Source organism: Bos javanicus, chromosome 21 (assembly GCF_032452875.1).
Source record: "Bos javanicus breed banteng chromosome 21, ARS-OSU_banteng_1.0, whole genome shotgun sequence".
Lineage (NCBI taxonomy): Eukaryota > Metazoa > Chordata > Mammalia > Artiodactyla > Bovidae > Bos > Bos javanicus.
In genome coordinates, this window is record NC_083888.1 from 63,957,666 (window position 1) to 63,976,843 (window position 19,178).

Genomic DNA, 19,178 nt, shown 5'->3' on the forward strand with positions numbered 1-19,178 from the left:
AGCCCTTGAGGAGGAACTAAATGTCCTTGACTTCATTTAATGGCTAAACTATTTTTATTTTGTCCTCCTTGGCTGTTTTCCTTTCTTTCTGCATTTTCTCACTTCTCTGATTAAATTTACCCTTTGGAACTTGGGGAAGACCTGGGGGGCTAAAGTTTTCCTATAGACAAGAGGCAGGTGGAGGATGGCAGGGGGCAGGAGGGGTTGGGTTCTGCTCTGGGAAGACCGCATAGGGTCGCACTCAGCTACAGCACTTGAGCTGATTCCCAGACAGATGCCCTCCTGTTCCCTGGGACTTCAGACTCTGTGCTTAGAATCCCCTGATGCCACTGCATCTGTTCAGCAGTTAATTCCACTCCACTTCCTTCTGGCTTCTGTCCACTTTCCGCCTTCAGTGCAATCCTAACTGTATCCATCCTTCAGGAATCCTTAAAAAAATATATAGATAGATAGATAGATACATACATACATATATATATATATATATATAATTTATTTTTGGCTATACCACCCACGACATATGGGACCTTGTTAATAGTTTACTGACCAGAGATCGCGCCCACACCCCCTGCAGCAGAAGAAGCATGGAGTCTTAATCACTGGATCACCAGGGAAGTTTCCCTCAGGAATCCTTTCCTATTTCCCAGTGCTCCGTGGATTTTTTAAAAAATAATTAATTTATTTTTAATTAAAGGACAAGGCTTTTCAGTATTGTGTAGGTTTCTGCCAAACATCAACATGAATCAGCCGTAGGTATACACATAACATCTACATGAATGAGCCATAGGTATACACATGCCTCCTCCCTTTTGAAACTCCCTCCCACCTCCCTCCCCTTCCCACCCCGGAGATTGTTTCAGATCCCTGCTTTGAGTTCCCTGGGTCATACAGCAAATTCCCATTGGCTATCTATTTCACATATGACAAGGTATGTTTCCAGGTTACTCTCTCCATACATCCCATCATCTTCTTCCTCCCCCCACCCCACCCCCAGCACCACCGCCCCTCCCCCAACTCCCCATCTGTCCATAAATCTGTTTTCTATGTCTGTGTCCCCAGGGGTCCCTGGATATTTTAAGGCATCTTTCCCAACATTTCTAGGGATTCAGAGCAGGAAGGGGAAGCCAGTGCTTGGGCTTAGCCCACCGTCTTGATGAAATCTCCTAGCTACTTGATCTTTTCTAGAATGTTCCCAGGTTCTTCTGACTTCCGAGCCTGCTGTGGATCTCTGAAGTCGTTTTGGAGCTGGGGAGGGGCAGGGGAGTGGGGGGTGGGGCGCACTGACAGGGAGCGGGAACTCTCCTGCAGTTTATGCCGGGGAAGTGGAAGCAGCTTCGCGAGACCCGGGAGAGCGTCCGCTTCCTGCGCCAGGTCGGCAAGGAGTGGGTCCAGCGGCGCCGCGAGGCCCTGCAGAGGGGGGAGGACGTGCCGGCCGACATCCTCACGCAGATCCTCAAAGGTGCCGGGGCTCCGCAGGGCCCGGGAGTGGGGCGCGGCGGGGGTGCCCCTCCCCTGCCAGGGTGACCCATCACAGGGGACAGGGGACCAGGCTCCCAGGGCCCTGAGAAGCGCCTTGTCTTTCAGCTGAAGAGGGGGCTCAGGACGACGAGATCCTGCTGGACAACTTCGTCACCTTCTTCATCGCTGGTCTGTAGCTTCAGCGGCCACCAAGGGTTCCGAGCTTTGCAGGAACACTGGGGACCATGGACTACCTGACTTGGAGGTGGCCTTAGACAGGCTGAGCAGAGTCCCACTCTGGGGGGGCTAGGGTGAGGGGAGGCCCAGGAGGCTCTCTTGGTGGCCCCCCCACCTGGTTGTTGTTCAGCCGCTAAGTTGTGTCCAGCTCTTTGCGAACCCATGGGCTGTGGCCCGCCAGGCCTCCCTCACCATCTCCTGGAGTTTGCCCAAGTTCATGTCCATTGAATCAGTGATGCCATCCAACCATCTCAACCTCTGTCGCCCCCTTCTTCTCCTGCCCTCAATCTTTCCCAGCATCAGGGGCTTTCCCAATGAGTCAGGTGCTTGCATCAGCCACCTGGTGAACTGCTTAACCCACCTGGTTAAGGAGCTGGCAATTGTGAAGTTTTGTGAAGCTCCCTTTGGGGGTTCAGGAGAGCTTAGCCATGTGAATGCAAGGCTCTGTCTTACTCAGAATTTGTGGCAAGGCCTTCGGTAGATTAGCACCAGAAGACACGCTAAGCACGTTGATTCGTTTACTCATCAAATACTTCTTGAGCATTGTTCTTCACCTGAAAACTCCTCCTCACCCTTCAGCGATCCCACAAGCATCTCTTCCTCAGAGAAGCCCTCAGGGATTGCCCAGACTCATCAGGTCCCAGTTAGAAGCTCTCCATGGTGCCCAGACAGGAGATGTACCCTCTCCAGACCTCAGGACCTGGTGCCCACAGCTTAGGCAGGTCACGAGCCTTGGCCCCAAAAGCCTTGCTGTACTTGAGTCCCAGCTCTGCCCCTCCTGCTGTGTGACCCAAGAGAGACATATTCCTGTCGGCCTCAGCTTGCTCTTCTGCAAAATGGGGACAAATATCCCTCCAGGCCAGGTGAGGCCCAAGGAGGGTTGGAGGAAAGGTCTTCCAGGGTGTGATAGCTGCATGCACGGGGGCAAAGGCTGGTCCTCTGACTGCACTGGGTGCACCAGGTGCGGAGGTGGACAGCTGTCTCCATATCTGTAGGTCTGGCTCAGCCAAGGGGGAGCAGTGAGGCCTTGAAGTGCCTCTAGGGGCTCGGGGTCTCAGAGGCCCGGTGGGCTGGGCCAGCCGCAGCCCTGTAGGCCACGTGGGGCTGCCACTCTCCTCCTTCCCTGCAGGTCACGAGACTTCTGCCAATCACCTGGCATTCACGGTGATGGAGCTGTCGCGCCAGCCCGAAATCTTAGCGAGGTATGGAGAGGGGAGGTGGGGGGGGGTCCCCTTGAGGTTGGTGAAGGGGGCTGTCTGACCTCTGGTTCCCAGAGGGCCACCTGCTCCTACCTCCCATGGCTGAGCCCCCGGCCCCGTTCAGTGAGTCCTGCTCCCTTCAACCCAGAGTCTTTGCACATGCTGTTCCTACATCTAGAAGCTCCTCTTCCTGCTTTTCTCCTGGAGAACCCCCTTCCCCTCCTTCCCCCTCCCCCTCCCCTCCTTCCCTTTCCCCCTCCCCATCTCTCCTCCCCTCCCCTCCCCCTCTTCCCCTCTCCCCTCCCCTCCCCCTCCCCCTCCCCTCCTTCCCCCATCTCCCCTCCCCTCCCCTCCCCTCCTTCCCCCATCTCCCCTCCCCTCCCTTCCCCCTCTCTGCCTACCTTCCCCTTCCCCCCACTCCCTTCCCCCTCCTAAAACCTTCCTGACCGCAAAAGCAGCCACTCTGTTTCCCCACCTAGCCTGCCCCCAGCTCAGACATGCACTTTCTCTCGGACCGTCTGCTTTGAGTCTATTTCAGTCGTGACACCGGAAGCTCCAGGAGGGCAGGGCCCTGGCTGTGTCCCTCCTGAGAAGTGTGCAGGGCCTGGCCAGGGGCTGGCACTGAGGACTGAGCTGAATTCCAAGCCAAGGGCTGAGGGAGCGCTCGTCTTCCCTGGCGAGACAGAGGCGTGCCTCCCTGGGGAGGTGGCATTTGAGCGGGCCGTTGGTTTCCTTAAATACAGACAGTGTCCCTCAAGGACTGGGGCCCAGATGGGCTGAGCCAAACGCCAAGGACAGGCTGGGGGCTGGGAGCTCTGGGGATGTGGGGAAGAGCCCGTTAGGGCAACGGTTGTCATGCCCAGCAGAAAGGGCAGACCGAACGATTGCCTGGGAGTCTAAAATAACACATAGGGCTTCCAGGATGGTGCTAGTGGTAAAGGATCCACCCGCCGAAGGAGGAGATGCAGGAAGCACGGGTTCCATCCCTGGGTAGGGAAGAGCCCCTGGAAAAGGAAATGGCAACCCACTCCAGTATTCTAGCCTGAAAAAGCTCTGTTTGAATCCCAGTTCAAACAACAGGGTTTGAACTGTGGGGCCCCCTTACACGTGGATTTCTTCCACTAAGTACTGGCCCCAGCACCACACGGTCCCCAGTGGGCTGAGTCCAGAGATGTGGAGCCACGGACATGGAGGACCAATTGTCCAAACTTACACTCAGATTTTTGACTATGCGGAGGGTCGGTGCTCCAACTCCTGTGTTGTGCAAGGGTCAACTGTAGCTTACTGGTGTTTAAAAATACATAATAAAAATATAATTATAAAAATAAATAAAATGAAAATACATAATAGTACTTACTAAAAATTTGGAATAAACAGAAAAGTTTAATTATCACGATAAATCCAGGGACTTCCCTAGCATTCCAGTGTTAAGACTCCGCACTCCAATGCAGGGGGTGTGGGGTCAATCCCTGGTTGGGGCACTAAGATCCCACATGCTGCATGGCATGGGCAAAAAAATCAACAACAGTAAATCCACTTGTGGTGCCCCCATCCGCCCAGCCACAGTTCGTGGTTAATTCCTGAATTTCACCGTGTGTACTATCACGACATTGCTCCACATTTCTGCAGCCTCTTCCCAAGTCCATTCATTCTTTTTTTCTTAAACTTTTTTATTTTGTATTGGGCTGTAGCTGATTAACGATGTGGGAGTTTCAGGTGAACAGTGAAGGTGCTCAGTCATACATATACATGTATCCATTCTCCCCCAAACCCCCTCCCCTCTCATTCTTTTTTAAATATTGTGGCTATGTGTGTGTGTCTGTGTGTATCATATATATTATATCACATATATAATAAAGTTTACCATTTAAACTATTTTCAAGTGTGTAGTCCAATGGCATTAAGTACATTCACAGTCAGGCAGCCATCCCCACCATCCATCCCCAGAACATTCCAGCATCCCAAACAGAAACCGTCCCCATTAAGGACTACCTCCCCACTCCCTGCCTCCCTCCCTCCAGCCCCTGGCCACCACCATTCTATTTCCTGTCTCTGTAAGTCTGACTCCTCCAGGTACCTCCTACAAGTGGAATCATACAGCATTCGTCCTTCTTGCTTGGCTTTCACTCAGCATAACGTCCCTGAGGTTCAGCCATGTGGCAGCATGCGGCAGGATGCCCTTCCCCTTAAGTCTGAGTGATACTCCATCGTATGGATGGACCACCTCTTGTCTGTCCATTCATCCATCAGTGGACACTTGGGTTGCTTCCAGCTTTGGGCTATTGTGAATAGTGTTGCTACAGACATCGGTGTGCAAATATCTATTTGAGACCCGACTTTCAGTTGCTTTGGGTATTAAGCACCAAGCACCAAGAGCTGGGATCACCATCACATGGTAATTCTGTGTTTAATTTTTTGAGCAGCCTCCGTACCATTTTCCATAGCAGCTGCGCGATTTTACATTCTCATCAACGGTGCACAAGGGTTCTGGTTTCTCCACATCCTCACAACCCCTGTTATTTTCTGCCTCCGGCAGGGGTAGGAAGGGGTCCAGGTCCACTTTCACTGGGACATATTGTTTAAAAATGTATTTATTTTTAATTGGGGGACAATTACTTTACAATACTGTGTACGTTTCTGCCATACATCATCGTGAATCAGTCGTAGGAATACATATGTCCCCTCCTTCCTGAACCTCTCTCCCACCTCGCACCCCACCCCACCCCCTCTAGGTAGTCACAGAGCACTGGGTTTGAGCTCCCTGCATGGTACGGCAAATTCCCACTGGCTGTACGTTTTGCACACAATAACGTGTATGTTTCAACGCTACCGTCTCTATTCGTCCCGCCCTCTCCTCCCCCGCTGTGTGTACAAGTCGTTCTCTATGTCTGCATCTCTGTTGCTGCCCTGCAAATAGGTTCATCAGTACCTTCGTTCTAGACTCCATGTGTATGTGCTAATATTTGATAGTTGTTTTTCTCCTTCTGACTTACTTCCCTCTGTATAACAGGCTCTACAGTGTGCATCCCAAGGCTGGTACCTGTATCGTTCACTCTGCCGTTTCCAGCTGCTTTGAGCTTAGCTAAAATAGGCCTCTTTGTGCTTTTTTTTTTTTTTTCAAGGTGTAAAGAAAATTCAGCTTGCATTTCATAAGAATGGTATCAAATTTATATATTTGAGAGAATGGGATTCTGAGAATAATTCTCATTATAAAGAATTTATAATCCTGAGAGAATGGGCGTCAATATAATATTAAGTCTCTCAAACAAAGATATGGAATTTATTTTTTATTTTTTTTAAAGATATGGAATTTAATCTCCATTTATGCAATAGGCATCTTTGTGCAAAGCCCCTGTTCTGAGGTGGTTTGCCTCCTGCAGCCGATTCCAAGCAGCGCACAATGATGGGTGAATGTTTTGAGGGCCGGAAACGTAGTTCCCAACTACTTGGACCTCTGGGTTTGGATGTGGCGGTTCCTCCAAGAACAGGGCCCGGGGGGCAGTGTGTGCAGCGGAGGGGGCCCCAGGCCTCTCTTGTCACGCTTCCTGCCATGCCCCCTCTTAACACTTAGGTGGAGACCTCTCCCCTTGGAGACGAACTTGTCTTTGTCTGACCGACAGGCTGCAGGCCGAGGTGGACGAGGTCATTGGGTCCAAGAGGCACCTTGACTGCGAGGACCTGGGGAGACTGCAGTACCTGTCTCAGGTGTGGGGGTGGGAGAGAAGCTCCCGGGCAGAGGTGGGTGATTCACTGACCAGGCCTGCTGCCTCCCTGGACCCTGTAGGACAGGGATTCTCCAGTATCCTGGCACCTGAAAATCCCCTGGGAGATTAAAGAACCTCCCTGTGTCCAGGCTGCTGCAGACCAAGGATATTAAGCCACTGGGGGCGTGGCTAGGGCTTCCCAGGTGATCCCAATATGGAAATCAACCCATTAGTCAAAGGTGCTGTGTTTGGGTTTCCCAAGGAGTCTGGGTTCCAAAAGTCTTAGACTTTCCACCAGGGGGCCAGTCTCGGCCAGCAGAGTCCCATCCAGTCCCTGACATAGCACAGGGGGAGGCCTTCCTCCAGCTGCCCTGGGTCCTCGGAATGGTGGGGGCCCTGGTTCAGGGGGAGGCCTGGCTCCTGGCCTGGTGGCTTTGCTCAACCCCCTCCCCGGGCCTCAGTTTCCCCTTCTGTCCCATGAGGGGTTGGACATGGAGATGAGGCTAACCTTACAGGGGCTGGGGACCCAGTCTGGCTGTGGGCACACGCCCAGCGCCATGGATGGGAGCAGAGAAGGGTCTGGGACATGCTTGTGGCACTTTCTGTGGGGGTTTTCCTGACATCTGTCTCTCATTATCTGCCCATGCGGTGTCTGCAGGTCCTCAAAGAGTCGCTGAGGCTGTACCCGCCTGCGTGGGGCACCTTCCGTCTGCTGGAGGAGGAGACCTTGATTGACGGGGTCCGAGTCCCCGGCAACACGCCACTCCTGGTGCGTGGGGCCCTGCCTGCGCACCCCCGAGCGGCCGGCTCGGGGTGTCCTCTGAGGTCAGGGGCTCCTCCCTGGCCACCCTGTGCCTTCTCACTTGGGTCTAACCGTAACCCTGTGATGTGCTTTCTCTCCCGCCACTGTCCAGCGTGAGATTACAGGGGATGCTTTTACAAGGAGAGGCCTCATTTACAGCTGAGGCTGCTGAGGCTCAGAGAGGTCGGGTTACTTTCCTGAGGTCACACAGCTAGCAAGGGGCAGATACGGGTATGTGCCCAGTTCCTGAGCTGGCCCCAACTTGCCCCAGTTCCTTTTCTGCCCACAGCTCCTCCTCCCACTAAGGCTGACTTTTCTCCCCCTGGTGGCCTTTAATTTTGTTTCTCTGGCTGTTTCCTCATTCATTCATTCAGGCTCCATTCATGCACAATGACCTCCATAAACTCACTACCCCTCCCCGCAAAAAAACTAGAACGTAACCAGCTGTGTATACACGGCTCTCCTGGTTCCCCCCAGAAGCTGTCACTCTCCCGAATTCTTTGCTTGACACCTGCTCACCTTCATGTGTGTGTGTGTGTGTGTGTGTGTGTGTGTGTGTGTGTGTGTGTGTGTGTACCCACACAACAGTATGCTCTCGGACTTGCTTTCTGACTCAGCACAATGTCCATTAAGATTGTGTAGATTTCCACGTGTGCTGTCCGTCTTCACTGCCCTGTAACATGGCATCGGTCATTCTGGATGGCTCGGTGCTGTGCTGAGTTGTTTCACTTGTCTCTGACCCTTTGTGACCCCAGGGACCATAGCCCGCCAGAGCCCTCTGTCCATGGGATTCTCCAGGGAAGAATACTGGAGTGGGTTGCCATTTCCTTCTCCAGGGGATCTTCCTGACCCAGGGATCAAACCCAGGTCTCTTAGGTCTCCTGCACTGGGAGGCGGGTTCTTTACCTGGGAAGCACCATATTGGATTAAGGGCCCCAGTGACCTCATTTTCACTTAATTACCTCTTTAAAGAGCTTATCTCTAAATACAGTCACATTCTGAAGTTAACTTCAGCATATGAATTTTACGGGCACACGGTTCAGCCCAAATAGGACCCAGTTTTATTTTCACAAAGAAGAATGATGTGTCCCACCTGTTGAGCGGCTCCCCCAGCCCCAGGGCCCGGCCACAGTCTCCCCTGCACACACCAAAGCTTCAGCCATGCATGCTTCTTTATCCTGTTTATCTGCGCTTTTTAAAAAACTACCAGCTACTGCAATGACCGTCTATCTTCAGAATGCCCTTACATCTGGCAGGGCAAGGACCCAGGGCTGACTCTCAACCCCCGTGTCCAACCTGAACCCCGTGACCCTGAGTGGGCAGACCCGGGCTCCAACCCCAGCCCTGCTCCCGCTGGCTGAGTCATCTCAGGCAAGACGCTGAACTTCCAGGCCTCAGTACCATCCTGGCAACATGGGGATGCTGATACCCGAGTCAATAGGATAATGTACATCCTCTGCCTGGCAAAACTCCCTGGCACATAGTAGGCACCTTTTGCTGCCCCCAGACCCCTCCCCGTCTTACACTCCCACTCCAGCCCTGGCAGCCCTGGACCCCACACAGAGAAGAGCAGCGAAGACTTGGGAGAGACGCTTTGTGCAGAGGCCAGTACCCAGGGCCCAGGGCCGGGGCACAGAGCACCAGCCCCAGTCAGGAGGCACCAGGTGTGCAGGTGAAAGACTGCTGGGGGTCGGTGGCATCCCGACCCCCACTCCACTGAAGCGAGTCTTGTGTTGAAGACAAATTTGATTAATAACAGCTCTCAGAAGGATGGCCTTGCCGCAGACCTGAGCTCGCATCTCGTTTTGGCCACTTACTTGCCAGGTGACTTCAGGCATGTCACGAACCTCTGAGCCTCAGTTTCCTCATCTGTAAAATAGGGATAATTGTGGCTCCCCGCACAGGGTAAAGCCAAGTGTGGGATGATGTAGCGTGCCCAGCTGGTTGGCGACACATTGGGCTGCCCTCTTTCTTCCTCTTAGACACTTAACAGGGGCCAGCGGAACCCCACCCTGGTCCAGATGGGCGGGTCAGGAGGTGGATGGGGTGGTGGGGAGTGGAGGAGGGGGTACTCTGCTCCGAGTCTCCCCACTGGGTGACTGCAGCAGGTGGGGGAGGTGCGAGGGGACCTACCCTTGGACCCAGAGACAAGCGGACCCTCTGCCCGGCAGTTCAGCACCTACGTCATGGGGCGGATGGACACATACTTTGAGGACCCTCTGACTTTCAACCCGGATCGCTTTGGCCCCAAAGCACCCAAGTAAGTCTGTCTTCAAGCTGTGGGCTAGTGGGGGCCTGGTGGGAGGACGGCCCCAGCGGCCTCTGGTCTGAGCTGCCGTGACCACTGATCACTGCGAGGGAGCTTGGAGCCCCACTCTGCCCCCATTTAGAGGGAGGAAATCACAGCTCAGAGGTTAGGTAACTTGCCCAAGGAGGCACAGCCAGCAAGGACTCAGACTGGTTTTAAAGCGTGTGCTTATAACCAGGCCCTTATACTGGAAAGCCCTGTGATTTGGGCAAGTGGCCGAGCCTTCCCCAGCCTGGATGATCCTATCTGAGAAATGGGAATACCAACAGCTCTCTCGAGAGTGACCGCTTTTAAGTACCACAGCTCTGATGGGGCCTGAGTCCAGACCCAGACTTCCCGGAGCCAGACATGTGACTGGCTGAGTAAGTGGACCGAGTGACGTAGGACCTTGGGGGAGTGGCTTTGCCTCTCTGAGCCTCAATTCCTCCATCTGTGAAATGGGACCAATCACAGCTCCTTCTGGAAGGCTCAGTGGAGGATGAAATGAGAAAACGCTGATCCAGAGCTCAACAGAGTCAGCGGTGATGTCTTTAGCGTGGTCAAAAGCAGCCCCGGCCCAAAGCCGTCATCACAGGGGTGGCCTTGTCACGACTGTGGCCTCCTGACGCCTCCCTCCTGTTCGCAGGCCCAAGTTCACCTACTTCCCCTTCTCCCTGGGACCCCGCTCCTGCATCGGGCAGCAGTTTGCTCAGGTAGGAGGCCAGCTGCGGGGGGCCCAGGCAGCCATGGCGCCTCGCTCCCTCATCCACGCCGCTGACTCACCCTCCCCGCCCCCTGCGTGCACAGATGGAGGTGAAGGTGGTCATGGCCAAGCTGCTGCAGAGGCTGGAGTTCCGGCTGGTGCCCGGGCAGCGATTCGGGCTGCAGGAGCAGGCCACGCTCAAGCCGCTGGACCCTGTGCTGTGCACGCTGCAGCCCCGGGGCTGGCAGCCGGCGCCCCCGCCCCCGCCCTGCTGAGGGGCCCAGGCAGGACCACACTTCTTGGCCAGGGCTCTGGGCACCCTGCTCCCCCACCCCCATCCCCAGGAGCACCCTCCATGCTGGCTCCCAGCGGGCCCTCGGCCCTCCACTGCCTGCTTCACCCCCTCGGAGCTCCTCCTCCCTGCTAACCCCGCCACCACCCCCACCAGCCCCTACCTAACCCCCAGCTGCCACCCAGATGTGCTGTTGTCTCTCTCCCCTCCCCCCTCCCCCCGCCCCTGCCTCTTTGCACAGACCACTCCCTCTGCCAGACACCCTAACTCTTGCTTACTCCCTAAAGCCCTCTTCAGGTGTCACCTCTTCCAGGAAGCCCTCCTGCCATCCCCCGGCTGGGCCAGGGGCCCCTCCTCTGTGCTCCCCCGCCCCCATCACCTGTGCTACCTCTAACACCACACTGACCACACTGTATCATGAGTGTCCTTTGACGTGACCGACTGCCCTGCCAGGCTCCGAGTGCCTCAAGGGCAGGGCCTGGCGTGTGATTCATCTCTGAGCCCCCTGTGCCCACCCAGGGCCTGGCACAGTCGATGCTCAATAAATAAATATGTGTTGACTGCAAAAATGAATGGCCAGACTGGGCCAGGGCGCTCTGGCCTCCATTTTCTCATCTGTAAAATGGGGGCCATGTTGAGACTGATCTCTCTGAGGGCTGACATACCTCTGGAAGCTGCCCCTGGAGACGCCCAGACGATGCCACATCGGGAGAAGACCGCCCAGTTTCCCAGGCGGTTTTAGTAGAAGCCAGTTCCCTTGTGTGGAAGACTGTGCTCCGGGGGTGAAGTTGGGACTGTGGGCAGTGTTGAGAGCTTGAATTGAGGAGTTCGGGGGCCCCGGGGCCTTTGTGGTCTAGTCTACTCCCAACAAGGCCATGGACACCCCAGAGGGCCTCCGACAGGCTGGAACCCCCAGGACCTCTCTTGGGGGCAGCCTGGTGCAGCTAAGCAGGAATGCCCACTGCACCCTCTGCATCTCTTGGCACAGGGCTGCCCCTCCCGACCTCTGGGGCCCAGGCAGTGAGACTGCAACCCTCATGGCAGTGGGCAGGTAAAGAAATTTCCCCTTCCTGCTCAGGGCCAAGGGGTGGCCAAGGGGCAGGAAAACCTGGCCCCACCGTGTCCTCTGGGCCTGTCCAAGGAAAGGGCCACCCCCATTTTCTCCTTCAGCACTTGGGAGTTTGTCTAGGAAAAAGAAGCTGCCCCCGGACTTCCCTGGTGGTAGAGTGGATAAGAATCCGCCTGCCAGTGCAGGGGACACAGGTTCGATCCCTGGTCTGGGATGATTCCGCATGCTGCGGAGCAGCTAAGCCCGGGCACCACAACTACTGAGCCTGTCGTCTAGAGCCTGTGCTTTGCAACGAGAGAAGCCCCGCAGTCAGAAGCCTCTGACTGTGTGCTGCCTCTAGAGAGTAGTCCCCATTCTCCTCAACTAGAAAAAGCCCACACACAGCAGTGAAGAACCCCACAAACTAAAACACCAGAAATAAGTTAACTAATTAAAAAAAGAAAGAAACTGTCCCGGGCCCCCTGCCTGGGGTACGTGTCCCAGACAGATTCCCCCCCCCACCCGTCACTATACCCGGGAGGGTGTGGATTTGGGGTGTCCTTGCTGTACGTCTGCTCCTCAACCCTTGCTGCAGTCTTGAATAATGGCTCCCAGGGATCTTCCCATTTAGCAGATGAGAAAACTGAGGCTCGGGGGCGGCAGTGACCTGCCCGGCACAGGTGGGTGCTCTGCACTGGGATAGAGCCGCTGGACATGGGAACCTACAGTAAGAGCGGCTGCACCTGCGCCTCTGGGCATGGCGTTGGACCTCCGGGTGCGGCTGTAGCTGCAGATTCCTTGCTGAGTGAGGGTCCTATGCTCTCCCAGCCCCCTGCCAGACCCGAGCTCTAAGTTGGGCCCTTATCAAGCTACACACTACCCCCTCAGTTTCCATCTACCTGCTTTGGGGTGGGGGTCAGGGGGAAGGCCAGAACCTTCTGTGTCAGCTGGACCAGCCTATGGGGTGGGGACCAGAAACTTTTCTTTTTAAGCGCCCCCCATCAGGAGATCCAACCTTCCCTGGTGGCTCAGCTGGTAAAGAATCCGCCTGCAATGAGGGAGACCTGGGTTTGGTCCCTGGGTTGGGAAGATCCCCTGGAGAAGGGAAAGGCTACTCACTCCAGTATTCTGGTCTGGAGAATTCCATGGACTGTACAGTCCATGGGGTCACAAAGAGTCGGACACAACTGAGCGACTTTCACTTCACAGGAGTCCCCAGGGTGCGCAGGGCTGGTACCAGCCCCTGGAGCCCAGGCAAGATGGACACGATTAAGACCAAGGTCCTGCAGCCGGACCTCCTGGGGTCAAATGCTACCCCATCTGTCACTGGTTATGGGGCTTGGCCCCCAGTCTCCCTATCATAAGGGAGGACAGATAATATTACCCACATCCTAAGGTTGGTGGGAGAGTTAAGAGCGTCCTCCGAGGATGGTGCCCCGCACAGAGTCTTCCACAGTGGGCCATGGCTGCACACCCAACCGCGGCGGCATCTTGACTGCTGTTCCCTCAGTGCAGTTCCCAGAAGGGACGCATGGTGGCGCCCCGGCGCAGCGCTCGGATCCGCGTCCGGCCCCCGGCCGTGTGGACGATGCCTCTCCGCCGCTCCGAGGGTCCGGAGGTCCGGAGGGCGAGGCACTAGAGGCGACGCCAGCAAGCCCAGCCTCCCGAAGGAGGGGTCAGGGCGAGAGGGTGCGACGCTGGCCACCCCCTCCCCCCCCACCCCCGGTCAGGCGCGGGTGGTCTGGGGCCTCCAGTGACCCTGGGATGGCGGTGGGGAGGCGGGCATCGCGGTCCCCATTTCAGAACCGGGGCCACTGAGACGGGAGAAGGTCGGGCTGGTGGGGCGGCCGGGGCGCTGCCACGCGTGGGGGTGCGGCGATCACTCGGTGCCTCCATCTTCCCTCTCCGGTGGGGAGGCCTGGGTCTGGCGGGGGCGATGCTGGCAGGCCCGCGGTGGGACGAACTGGGCCGTCTGGACTCACCCAAAAAGGGTCCGGGGGTGGGGAAGGTGGGGGAGAGAAACGCGTGAAGCTGAGTCCGGGGTCAAGCTGTTTGCTGCCGCCGCACCAGGTGGCTCTGGTCCCCTCCCTGCCCTGCTGTTCCTTCCCGCAGGACAGCGGGCAGCGACGGTCCTTTCCCAGCTCGCCGCCTCGCTGTCAACCTGGACAAGGTGCGATGGGTCTACACGCTCACGCTCAGGACGCTTCCAGCCTGCCCACTCACCCGAGCGCCCCTGATTCCCCAGTGCTGAGCTGCTGCAACACCCCGACTGCATTTTATGCTCCCTGGACGTCATCTCCCTGTGTCCTCCCCACCCCCAAGGGTCTGGAGACTTGCGAGGGGCGGTGGGGGGGGAGGGACCCCCGGGGTGTCTCTGGCCAGGCCAAGGGGGAAGTGGCCTCGGGAGCCTTGTCTGCAGGTGTGGCTCCGCCCAGCTGCAGCCGGGTGGTAGGTGTTTTTTGTCTGAACGCTGGGCCGGGTGGGTGCTGGCGTGGAGTTGCCGGGCAGGGCCTTGGTGGAAGCCCACGTGGGTGGCCAGAGGACCACAGCAAGCTGCCCAGCCGGGAAGGCACTGGGTGGGGTTCCTGGTGGTCTCGGCCAAGCAGGCCTGCTGTCCTCTACCCTGGTCCAGGGTCAGGGAGGTCCAGGCGGTGGGACCCCACAAACAGTGTGGGCGATCACGAGAGGGGCTGGCCGCCTGCAGGTGGCCTCAGGGCAGGGGCCAGAGGGGACTCAAGCCGGGGCTTGGTTCTGCGTCGCACGGTCCTGCGTTGCACTCCGCTGCACGGATGCTTGCTCTCTTCTGAGGCGAGAATCCTGCGTCTTCAGGGGGCTTCCTGACCAGTGTCTGACCCCAAGGAGGGTCTCGACCCCCTAAATGCGTATCTGCCCAGACCTTACCCTGGGCTCCAGACAGTCTTGGACATCTCTGGCTGGATGTCCAAAAATAAGTCTGGCCGGGGGAGAGACAGACACTGGGGGTATTTCTGGCAGGCGACAGGAGACTTACCCAGGAGGGTCATTTCTCTGAATCAGGGAAACCGTAGGGACGGATGGTCTGGAGCTTTAAAAACACTCATTTCTCCCAGAACATGGTTCTCCCTCACTTCTCTCCGGAGGAAACCATGGTTACCTTCCTGGTCTTGCCCAGCTTAGGCAGCCTTGGCTGGGGAGCTGGACCCGGCCAGTCATGCAGAGTGGTCACCCCCAGGGTGGGGGCCCTGAGGTCTCTGCGGAGGACAGGGACCAGTGGAGGCCTGAGCCTCCCGCTCTTGGCTGGCTCGGGGGGCAGGCAGACCCCGTCTGCCATGCCCGGGTCCCAGGCCTGCCTGGGAGGAGGCTCCATGGGCCTCAGGATGGAGAGGCCGGGCAGGAGGTGGTGGGGGTGGGGGTGGTCCAGGGCCTTTCATTCAGAATCCCGGCCTCCCAGGTGGGGTGTGGAGGGCCCCAGAGTCAATGCCAGGCGGGCAGGGGCAAAGGCTCATCTCTTCTCCCCACTCCCTGTCCTTGGGCCCAGCTCTGCTGGTCTAGGATTGGGGGGGGACAAGGGCGGCGATGATCAGGGGCAGTCTTCTGCCTCCCCCAGCTCAGGGGCAGGGCCTCCAGGCGGCCCTGGGATCCTGGCTGAGGAGGAGTCTGGGATGATGGGGTTGGCTCACCCATCGAGCCCCTGCTGCTTAGCCAGCCCCAGGCCCAGCTGTACAGTGACCCTGGGCCCCTTTCTACAGACAAGGTCCCAAGGGTGGGGCCTCACTGTTCCTGGGGGGCCTCACCCCTGCTGTGAGCCCAACAGCCTGAGGAGGAGGCCAGCCCCTCCCCACCAGCCGCGCCCCCCAACCCCCTAAGTGATGGCAGCTCCTTGGCTCCCACCCAGGGGAAGGGGATTGCCCCAGGGAACTCACACACGCCCTCACACCCTGGGGACCCCCAGAGCAGCTAACGGGTCCCTCAGGCTTCTTTCCTGGCCAGAAGCCTGGAGACGGGAGGCTCACCCAAGGCCACCCAGGTGGTCGTCAGCTTAAGAGGGCCTTGGGTGCGGGAAATCAGCTCCCAGGACCACACTGGAGTGTGTGTGTGTGAGTGCACGCGCAAGCTGCATGCCTATATGTCCATTCATGGGCTTCTCTGGTGGCTCAGATGGTAAAAAATCTGCCTGCAATGCAAGAGACCCGAGTTCAATCTCTGGGTCAGGAAGATCCCTGGGAGAAGGGAATGGCAACCCACACCAGTATTCTTGCCTGGAGAATTCCTTGGACAGAGGAACCTGGCGGGCTACAGTCTATGTGGACGCAAAGTCGGGCATGACTGAGCGATTAACAGCTTCACTTCGTATCTCTCATGTATCTCTGTGTGTCTAGGGTCTCCCCATCTCTGTGTATCTCTGTCTCTCACAGGTGAGGTGAGTGTGTGTGTCTCAGCGTCCATATCTGCATGTCTCGGGCTGCGTGCATCTGGGTGCGTCTGCTGTGACCTGTTTTAAGCTAAGGTGGTGGGCAGACCCGGGAGGTATTACAATACCCGCTGGTGTTCGGCACTTACTGGGCATTGCACACCCCACCCTAACCCCGACAGGTTAGGTGGCCTGCCCAGGGCCGCACACAGGGTGGGGGTGGGGGGGTCCACCCAATGCGCACATCCTCTGCCCTTCTTCAAGTCATGGCCACCAACGCCCCAGGTGAGGCTTCTTGTTTGAAACCTTCCTGCCTCTATTTACAGGGGGTCCCAAGGCCCAGGGAGACAGGTCTCCAGCAGGAGGGAGGTTCCTAGACCCCTGAGACCCAGCCGGGGCCCACGGGAAGCTGGACTTCCGCCTTGACCCCGCCATGCTCCGATGCCCTCCTGCCTCTGATCAGGCCAGCCCTGACCCTCTCACCCTCCTGGGTCCCCTCGCTCCCAGTGCCGGTGCAGTTTGGCCGAACAGTGGGAACTCGGGGGGCTGGTGGGGGAGCAGGTGTGGGGGTGTGGGGAGGTGCAGGGCTCGCGGTCCCCAGGCGAGGTCACTGCGAGGCTGGTGGTCGCCCTTCCCTGGGAAGGGGGCGTGGCTTCCCCCTGAGACCACACAGTGTAGGGGAGGGCTCGGGAGGGACCCCAGCTCAGGGCTACCCCCTCAACCCTCTGTTCCCTTCCAGCACCTCAACTGCAGCCAACTGCCAAGGCCGCAGGGCAGCCCGCCTGCCCCTCGCCCTGTCACGCCTCGTCTGTTCCCTGTGTGCCCCAAGCTCTGGGCCAGGGCTGACCCTCCACTCTGAAGCTGACCTTCTTCCTGCCCAGGTGTGGGCTCCCTGTCTAGGTGCCTGCCTGCTCCTCCCTGGCCCCGCCCTCACCCCACTGCCCCCCACGTGCCCATGAGCCCCCCAGGAGGCTGTGCCCATGTCCCACTCAGGCCCCAGCACAAGTGCCCGTGGGTGACTAAAGCGGCATCAGACATTCAGGAGCCGAGACCACGCCAGCCTGGATGCTGTCCGACGACAGGGACACTGATGACCGAGCAGACAGAGAGTGGAGGTGCAAGAGTACACACCGTGCACACACGTGCGCACATGGCCCCACCTCTACACACGCAGGAATGTACACACACATACACACACTCCCATGCACACAGGTGTGCACCACACCACTGCTGCACGCGTGTTCACAGACAGGCATGCAGTGGGCCCGTGGCTGCGGCAGTGACCTCCAGAGCTGAGGAATCAAGTTGTTTTTTCCCCAGGACACATTCCCACACTAAAGAAAACAGGAAGGGACTTGGGGCCGGGACAGGAAGAGGAAGTGGCCTGCGCACAGGGAGCCGGCTCCAGCCGGGTGGACCCCAGGCGGCTGGTTTGGGTGGGACTCAGGAGCAGACAGACAGACAGACGGCTGCAGAGTGGGAGGTGGAGCGTCCTCCAGGGCGTCCCGGCCTTGGTGCCGGTCCTCACCGAAGGCCCCTCCCGCTTCCAGGTGAGACACCGAGGCGGGGGTCAGCTCATCCCAGTCACCGAGGAGGGCAGGGGAAGCTGGCATGGGAGCCCGGCCCCTCTGACGTCACGTGCCCCCAGCCCTGGTGCTTCGGCCCACGTGGCAGTGGGCAAGGAGAGGCCTCTGCCGAGGATGCTAGGGGCCTTGGTGGGGCTCTTTCTGTAACCCGGTGGCTTGTCCAGTGCTAGGCGAGCCCATGGCACCTGGCCTGGCCTCTGGCAGTCTCGGGGGGCACCCTCTAGGGGGCCCTGCACATGCACTGCAGGACACACACAAAGGAGCCATCAGCAGCCCAGATTGCGAGCCACGGCTCCCTCCCCGGGACTGGGCATGTCTGATGGCAGGGAATCTGTGGGGTCCCTGCCCCCAAGCCTGGCCCGGGGCTGGGTACAGGAGGTGCTGGTAAATGCTCCACCGATGTGGCATTGGAGGCACAGAGAGGGACCACGACTGGCCCAAGGCCACACAGCGAGGCCAGGCTGATCCCACTCGTGTCGTCCTGCTGCAGCTCCAGGGGAAAGCAGGGTGGAGGCCTGGGCACGTGGTCCCAGCCTGTCCCAGGCCCTCCCTGGGGACATAGACTGCTGCAGTATCTTGTTAGTCCTCCAGACCCAGCAGGCAAGACTCCCCCCGGCCCTGCAGGTAGGGGCGCCCAGGGAAGCTTCCTGTCCTTGCTGACCTGCCTCTTTTCTTCCCTGCACGTCCTCCCAAGGCACAGGGCAGCTGGGTGTTCACTTTTATCTCCAGAATCCCAGTCTTAGGATAACATCTAGATGGTGGGAAGGAAGGAGGAGGTTGGGGCGGGGATGGGGGTCGGTTTAGGGCTTCAGAGACAGATAGTCTTGTTTTGTCTTTTTTTTTTTTTCATTTAAATGAAAATCTTGTTTAGGAGGGACCCAGGATGACCAACAGTCCTGGTTTGCCTGGGACAGAAGTTTTGCCGGACGCATGAAGATTTTCAGGGCTAAAACAGGGAGAGGTCCAGGGAGACCAGGACAGGTTACCCTAGAAGGACTCCAGAGACATTTAATCTAAGTCTACCTGATGCTGAACTCTGCACTGTGTCCCCAGCCAGTGGCTGTCTAGCCCTGCTTACACACCTCCACTAACAGTGAGCTCATCACCTTTCAGAGGAGCAAGAGCCAACCAAGAGGTAGAAACAGGCAGGACCAGGCAGTGACCACAGTGAGGTCAGAGTTTGCAGAGCAGAATGTAGGGGCCCCTGACCAGCCTTTAGGGGCAATCAGACAGGGCTTCCCAGAGGAGGAGACTAGAGAAGAAGACAGGAAATTCCTGAGCAAGAGGATAGTACAGGCAAAGGCCAAGAGGCCTAGACACACCTCCCAGGGAGTGAATGTCTTTGCTGTTCACTCTGACAGCTGGTGTGACTCTAAGCCCTCCCCGCCATCTCTGGAAAGGGGGCCCCTCCTGCCTTCACACCCCACACCCTCAACCCCCCCACCCCCAGTCTCCAGGCTGGGAAAGGTCTC

General features: G+C 57.7%; 2 protein-coding genes across 2 annotated transcripts in view; both read left to right on the plus strand.

The window, feature by feature from the left end:
• Positions 1–11,255, plus strand: part of LOC133234581 (cholesterol 24-hydroxylase) — a 28,498-nt gene extending 17,243 nt beyond the window's left edge. Inside the window, exons 8-15 of the mRNA XM_061395305.1 lie at positions 1,309–1,459; positions 1,585–1,647; positions 2,825–2,897; positions 6,515–6,599; positions 7,257–7,367; positions 9,572–9,660; positions 10,334–10,400; positions 10,495–11,255. Of these exons, the coding sequence (XP_061251289.1) occupies positions 1,309–1,459; positions 1,585–1,647; positions 2,825–2,897; positions 6,515–6,599; positions 7,257–7,367; positions 9,572–9,660; positions 10,334–10,400; positions 10,495–10,665 (810 nt within the window). The 3' untranslated portion in view covers positions 10,666–11,255. The remainder of the gene's footprint in view (positions 1–1,308; positions 1,460–1,584; positions 1,648–2,824; positions 2,898–6,514; positions 6,600–7,256; positions 7,368–9,571; positions 9,661–10,333; positions 10,401–10,494) is intronic.
• A 6,245-nt stretch (positions 11,256–17,500) lies between these two features.
• The window catches only part of EML1 (EMAP like 1), a 204,593-nt gene continuing 202,915 nt past the window's right edge, over positions 17,501–19,178 (plus strand). Inside the window, exon 1 of the mRNA XM_061395312.1 lies at positions 17,501–17,670. The gene's annotated coding sequence lies outside the window, so the exon portion shown is untranslated. The remainder of the gene's footprint in view (positions 17,671–19,178) is intronic.